The 7,575-nt window shown below is 41.1% G+C and overlaps 1 protein-coding gene across 1 annotated transcript in view; it reads right to left on the reverse strand.

Annotated features, from left to right (window-relative positions):
- Slc38a6 (solute carrier family 38 member 6) overlaps positions 1–7,575 on the reverse strand; it is a 66,375-nt gene that overhangs the window by 21,233 nt on the left and 37,567 nt on the right. Inside the window, exon 6 of the mRNA XM_055595469.1 lies at positions 2,694–2,772. Coding sequence (XP_055451444.1) covers positions 2,694–2,772 — 79 coding nt within the window. The remainder of the gene's footprint in view (positions 1–2,693; positions 2,773–7,575) is intronic.

A 7,575-nucleotide genomic window follows, 5' to 3' on the forward strand; every position in this document is an offset into this window, starting at 1 on the left:
CTCTGACTTTACAAGATTAGGCTTCAAAGACTAATTCCCTGTAGCCAATTAATATAATCTCTATATAAATGAATATACTACATGTAAAACAGTATGAGCCATCAAAAATGTGCAATTTTAATACACTCTGGGTGAAAGTAGGTGACAGTATTTGAAGCATGCAGTTTTTAAAAGCCCATTTATCATATAAATAGAAGAGTTGTATAAAGAAACAGGAGTTAATTTTAATTATTTAAAACAAATTATAAAACAACAATAGACATGGCATTTGATTTAAAGTGAAAAATGTTTTAGCAACAACCCCTCCCCCTGGTTTGTTTTTTTTTTTTTTTTTTTAAGATTCATTTATTTATTTGTTTTTTGTTTGTTTAGGCAGTGCTCTGTCTGCATGTTCACTGGCACCAGATCTCATTAGAGATGGTTGTGAGCCACCGTGTGGTCGCTGGGAATTGAACTCAGGACCTCTGGAAGAGCAGCCGGTGGTCTTAACCTCTGAGCCACCTCTCCGGCCCCGGTTTTGCCACTCAGCACTTTAATTATTTCTAAAGTTACTTAAAACATGTTAATCCGAGTCACCAAATTCAGAACCTGAAACCGAAAGATAAACAAAGAGACGAAACAAAGACAAACTCAGGTGACATACGACAACCATTAGACTTAACAGAGTTTACTTCTGTTTGGCTCTGAGCTTCCTGGCAGTCTGGATAAAAGAGCAAAGTCTTCCTTTAATTAATCCCGGTCACTGGAATTTCCGTCCTCCACATTTACACTGCGCTACCCACTCACAAGCATGTACACATGCGCCATCTTATTTGATCATCAAAACAGCACCGTTAAGGAAGCAGCTAAACAAAGATAAGGTCATTGGTGTCCTCTTTTTATGACTTATTTGTTTATTATACGTGCATTGTTGTCTTGCCCGCATGTCTGTCTGCCCGTGTGAAGGGATCACATCTCCTTTGGAACTGGAGTTAAGGGGTTGTGGGCTGCCACGTGGGTGCTGGGAACTGAACCGGGTCCTCTAAAAGAACACCTGGTGCCTTTAACCACGGCGCCATCTCTCCAGCCACTGCAGAATGCTTGTCTGTTTTTGCTTCTTTCTGGTACTGAGAACTGAACCCTGGGCCTTGGGCATGCTAGGTGAGCACTCTGTCTGGGAGCCACATTCCCAGCCCTCATCGGTGCCCTCATCAGGGCCCTCAGAGCACCGGGGAAAGAAACCTACAGCTCCTGACAAGTTTGATGCTTGAGGCTAACTAGCATGAAACACACAAGATACGCGCTTCCGTACTTTTTTATTCTTCCTCACATTGCCCTGGGTTCTAACTCTCTGTACACATTTCTTGCTTGGAATTCAAATAACAAACGTGGTTATTAATTTTTTTTTTTTTTTTTTTGCAGCAAAACCAAAAAAGTGTGTTTTACACAGCTACTTCTTAGAGCAGTCTGCTGTCTAACAGAACGTAATCAGAAGGTAGCCAGATAAAGCTGACAGTAAATCGAGGTAGCTGGGTGCATGCTGTGAGGCCTAATGGGCCAGGAAGTGAAGGGAGTCCTCAAGGATGAAGATGGTGAAGGACGTTATTATCCTCACTTTAATCCCATCATGACGGAAAACAAGCAATACTCTTCCTTACACATGGCCACTTTTTACTTCTTTAAGAGAAGTCAACTTCTCTCAGCTGAGAACTAAATCCTGAGGTTTTTCTCTGCATCCCAGACAGTTTGATTACTGGGGAAACCAACCAAATATTCCATTCTAGAAACAGGGCAGTCCTTTGTTGTGTTCTGAAAACTGGGTAGAGTAGCTGGAAAATTAACAGGCTTAACCCAAGTTTACTTTTTTTAAAAAAAAAAGAGAAGTCTTGCTCTACATATGAAGCAGAAAAGCATGATGAATGTGGGCTCCTTACCCATAGGAAGAACTAAGTCAACATATTCTGTAGGAGCCTGTGTCTTAATGGATATATACTGTGATTCAGCTTTATTCATAATATTAAGAAATGCTAAGTGAAAAAGTTCTCGTCCGTAATTCTTTACACTGTCTAATATGACTCTCTCACAGTGGCTGCAGCCATCACATTCTTTGTCACAATAACTTGCTGAGAAACGACAGCAAAAATCACTCAATGTCCCTCCCACTTAGAGATCCTGAGGCTTCCTCTACTATCCTCCATCTCTCATACCCTTAGCTGCTTTTTTACTTTTCAGTAAGAGCTAATTTGGATTTGATGTGGCCTTTACCATCATGGGGCTCAAGGGCCTGGGGCTTCAGTGGCTCATCAGCAGACATCCTACAGTGCTCTCTTTATTGTTGTTCTGCCCACAAAACCTTAGCTGTCCTGAGGGCAAATGCTCCATTTGTTTCCCTTGTCACTAGATTTCAATATAAAACAAAACAAAACAAAACAAACAAACAAACAAACAAAAAACACATGCTGGGCGTAGTGGCTAGCCTTTAATCCCAGCACTCAGAAGGCTGAGGCAGGAAGATCTCTGTGAGTTCGAGGCCAGCCTGATCTACAAAGAGAGTTGCAGGACAGCCAGGGCTACATAGAAAAACCCTGTCTTGAAAACAAAAATAAAACCCCGAAAAACCAAAGCAAAACAAAACAAAACAAAAACCCGTAAAAATAAATGAATGAATGAATGGAAGAATGAATGAATGGATACAAAGAAACACTTTTTCTTACCCACTGTGGTCACCAGGCAGGAATTCTGAAATAGCAGCAGGAAGCTCGGTTTTAATAATTAAAAGATACGATGACATAGCTGCAAAAAGAACAAAAAGAATTCCTATTAGAATTTAACCATTCAAAGAGTAATCTACTCAGGAACATGTATGTCCATTGGATCTTGGGCAGCATACAGAAGATAACACATAACGAACTGTCCCACACACATAGATAGCAGAAAGAAAGGTAAATGGCCCTGTAGAGAAGAATCGGTAAGTTTAACACCTAACCTTTGTTTATACTGCAAATCCAAAGATAAGAGAACAGAGGATTTTGTAATAGGCCATTCATAATGAAACTATTCCAAGCTTTGCAAAAACTTCCTTTCGTCTCCTCTATCCAAGGTACAAAAGGTTAATTTAGTAATAAACACAAAACATGTTTAATACAATTAATAACTAATCACTTGCTTTTTAAAAATTTAACTAGGAAGACACATCTCTTTCAGAAACCAAATCCCTCTTTCTCTGCTACACATTATAAGACATAAACAGGGTAAACAGTAACTTATATTTGAGATATCCTCTGAACCACTGCACCATGTGGCCGGTTAACACACACAGCTTCTAATCCTTGCTCCAACTGCGTAGTCAGAAACCAAAGGCAGCACTACCACCCAGACGTTATCCGATAGCCTACGAGAAAGAACTAGCTTTCATGTCATTTAATAACGACACTGTTCCTCATGTGGTTATTAAACACACTTTCTGGGGCTGCAGAGAGCTTAGTAGTTGGCTCCCAGCATTGCTGAGCCGTTCATAACTGCCTGTAACTCCAGCTTCCGGGAATCTGATACCCTCTTCTGTCCTATACACATACACACACATGCATGCACTTCTGAAAACCTTCCATCATGAATACAGATGGAATATAGAACTTATTTAGGCAAATACAGGAGGGGAAGCTTACATACTCAGCTCCGTAGAAACCCAGCTGATCTGCAGTCGGACCTTCAGTTTAAGTGTTTTCCCCAGAGATTGGATTGATCTCACACACACACACACACACACACACACACACACACACACACACACACTTTTTAAAAGAGCCAATGAAAAAAACACCCTTGAAAAACGATAAGTGTGTTCTATGTGCACACTGCTTTTATTACTTATTTATATTTCAGGAAACATTCCACTTTCTCCTTGGGCTTATAAAAGCTAAGAACACCAATGAATGCCAAGTCTGAACAATGAAAGTCTGGAGGAAGTTGGATGAAAAGGAGCACAGTTTAAGAACAGTGTACATTCCTTGGTCCGGCTGTCGGAAAGAAGCTGAGCTCTGCAGTTAGAATGCTGGGATGGCTTAACTCTGAAGAAAAATGAGAAGCTAGCTTGCAGGAGAGATTGCCACGTGCACAAATACATGGCCAGTCTTTTTCTTTTTGGTAAAATAGCAGATACCTAGGATGAAGCTAATTTTAGAACATGTAAGTAATGATCACTCTCCTGCAATGAAAACATGTAGCCATATTATGTCATTTATGACTAGAGCCATCGAGGCATGCCCACGAGCCTTTAGCCGTGGCTGCTATCAGCAACTGGATGTGAAAATGTCCTCTGCCTTGTTACGTTTTCTTAGAAGGAAAAACTCTATCAGCTAGGCACAGGACAGAGGAAAGTTGCGCTTACCTCCTCCCTCCAAAGATTTGGCGTCATTACAGCACTTTGTTTTCCAAAGAATTATATATGTATGTGATATGATAAAGAAAAAAATAGATTCGAGGTTTCCAAAACTGGCTTATCTTGAGAGAAGGGGAGGGGATGAAAAGACAAAAGTACATTTAAAACAAGGAGCACAGACTTGGACTCAATACTTTTATCATGGGCTCATCAGTCCTCTTGCTGGGATCAATCCGACACCGTGTGCATTTCTAAGGTTTCTGTAATTCATCTCCTCCAGTAATTTTCTATTTTTTGATCTTTAATTGTAAAAAAGCTACAATGAATGTGAGATTATATTTCTTTCTCATACACAATCTGTCATTCTTTCCAGAATTTCTATTAGCCTCTGGCTAATCACTTGATCACTTTTGTGTGTAGCCTTCACTCTTTGGTTTTCAAATGGGAGTACTGTTTCAACAGATTCCAGTCTGAAGAGCCATGTGTATTTTAAGAAATACGAACTCACTAAACATATGTTTCTCTGTTTTTTTTTTCTTTTTTAAAAAAAGGCCTCTCAGTGTACAGGAGTGTGATAAAACACGTGAAACCCTGCTTCTTCCTTGGAGAATGCTGGTGTTTTAAGACCTACAAAGCCACGGCGCCTTCCACGGGGGAAATCCCACTGGTTGAGCAAGTAAAACAAAGAAATCTCACTGTTAAAATTACTTTTTCTTAACCACAAAATAAATTTTCATGTAAGTACTAACACCTTAACATGTGTAATACTGAGAACAAAAGATTGCTAGATATACACGAAGTTAGGAAATACATCTTAATCATAGCCACATCAAAAGATCATGTCAGTAAAGAAAGCAGAGGAAAGTTTCAAAAAATATTGTCGGCAGGAAAGCTCCTACATCTATTGTTTTTAACCAAAAGGTCACCCGGCCGAAAAGCTGGTTGCCTCACCTTCTGTCACCTATCTTCTATTAATGGCAGAAGGAAATGTTTAAGACTTATCTTAGAGACAGGCCATGAACAAGAATTTGTAAATGATTTTTGCTGGCATCTATCCATGGTACAGACTCCTAATACAAGACACACCATGCTTCCTCCAAATTAATGGCTGTACCAGCATCATCCACAAGGGCCATAGTCAGAGTCAAACAGTTCTGGCCTCTACAGCACCAAAGCCAAGATCTGTGCTACAGGGTACACCTGGATGACAGCTATCAGCCATTACAAATCATTCCGTTTCACCACATTAGCCGAATAGGTATTCTTTCCCCGTCACTTTAAAGGAAACCACCCTGGAGAGAAGATAAAGAATTCTGTCAACCTAGTCAAGGCACAGGAATGGGAAGCATCCCTTACAAACCATGTGGAAAAGGCGTAGTTACACCAGGAAGGCACTGAAGCAGGGACATCTCATCAGGTGACAGGCAGCAGGGTATCACTACTGCCTGTCGCCATGGACAGATGTGAGTATTAGTGTTTGAAGAGGGGCGGTGTATTAACTACTGCCTGATGGTCCTGGCAAGATGCAAGTACTAACTACTGCCTGACGTTCATGGGCAGATGTGCGTACAACCTGCCCAATAGTCATGGGAGATGTGAGCACTACTCCCTGACAGTCATTGGGACACGTGAGTTCTACTGCCTGATGGTCACAGGAGACATGAGTTGGGACAGAGAGGAGAAAGGCTAGGAAGTGAGAACAGCTACCCACTCTGGGCACAGCCTGCCTATTGCATGCTTGGCTATATTCTAAGTGATAGGAAGATCTTTGCACCTCTAACTTCCGCAGCAACCTGACATGATTTCACCCACAGACACTGGAGTCCTGTGTTCTGACTTGTTATGTGGTTGCCGCTGGAAACAGCTGGTTTCACTGGAGGAACTCACTCTATTAAATGCTAGTCTTTTGCAGGAGAAGCAATCTGCCAAAGCCAGGAAAAAAACTTTAAAAAGTTTGTGAGAGGGGTCTCTCTAGAATGAGGTCCTTTACTCATTTTTATCAGCATTTAAGCAACAAACTGCTTTTGGCTGCTGAGTTTATCAGCTGGGCTTAAAGAAAATAAGAACCTCTAGAATCAAGATCAAAGTTTTACACCATTTCAGTTGGAGACACAGAGCATTGTTAACGGAGTCTATTTGGGGTTGTAGCCCTTTTGTTGGTGTAATTGGCTCAAAATTCATGTAGCTTCTTGTCAGGACCTCATAGCATCCACTTCCATGATTTAGTTGCTTGTCAGTGGGGGTGTAGCTCCAAGGAGGAGAAACTCTCCTATTCGAATATATCAGAGATTTAACAGGTCACTGAAACCTAAAAACAAACAAACAAACAAACAACCCCCCACAACAACAACAAAACAAAAACAACAAACAAAAATACCCCCTTCTTCCATATCTCTATGCTTTAGGAACTAATGTTCCCCAGTAACCTGCTTCTCAGTTTGTCATTAGTTAACTACACAACTTTAAGAAAGAGAAGATTCAACTGGGTATGGGCCTAAACAATCATTAGTCTAAAAGACAATTGTCCATGTTGTTAAACACTTCAGAGAACAAGCGTGAAGCCGGGATGGTGTTCAGCTATTTTAAAAATAGAACTGGGTTTTCAGCACTTGGGGAGAGCCCAGCAACTTCTCCAGGGATTAAGTCAGTGGCCTAAACAAACAGAGGCGCCATGGTTTGCCTTTCCATCGAACAGATTCAGTTTTATTGCAAACTTGTCTTTAGTCATGGATAATAACTAGTTTATTCAAGATGTCTCATTAACCTGGTGTTTCCACTAAACATCTCAATGCCATGGAAATTCTATCCCCACTCAAATTGTATACAATCTCTTTTTTAAGAATAATTTTTTCAAAATCTCTATAAAACAATGTAATTTTCCCAAGTTGTGCAAAACTGGGGGGAAAAACATGGTGGAAAATGTTCCTTCACTGTCCTAAAAGAGCCTTTACTTTATAGCTTGTTAAGACTCTAAACCTGAACAGTGACCACAGAGCCAGGCCTGGTGGCTAGGACGTGGAATTCCAGCTAGGCAGGGGACTGACACCAGGGGATGGGAAGTTCAAGGCCTGCTGGGACAGCCTAGTGAGACCCTGTCTCCAACAGAGGGGGAAATGAGGGCTCGGAAAGCACTGTGGGAGAGCATGTTTAGCATGCATGCAATCCCCAGCAACACACACACACACACACACACACACACACACACACACACACACACA

The sequence above is a fragment of the Psammomys obesus genome, unplaced genomic scaffold (assembly GCF_907164565.1).
Source record: "Psammomys obesus unplaced genomic scaffold, mPsaObe1.curated_primary_1811, whole genome shotgun sequence".
Taxonomy (NCBI): domain Eukaryota; kingdom Metazoa; phylum Chordata; class Mammalia; order Rodentia; family Muridae; genus Psammomys; species Psammomys obesus.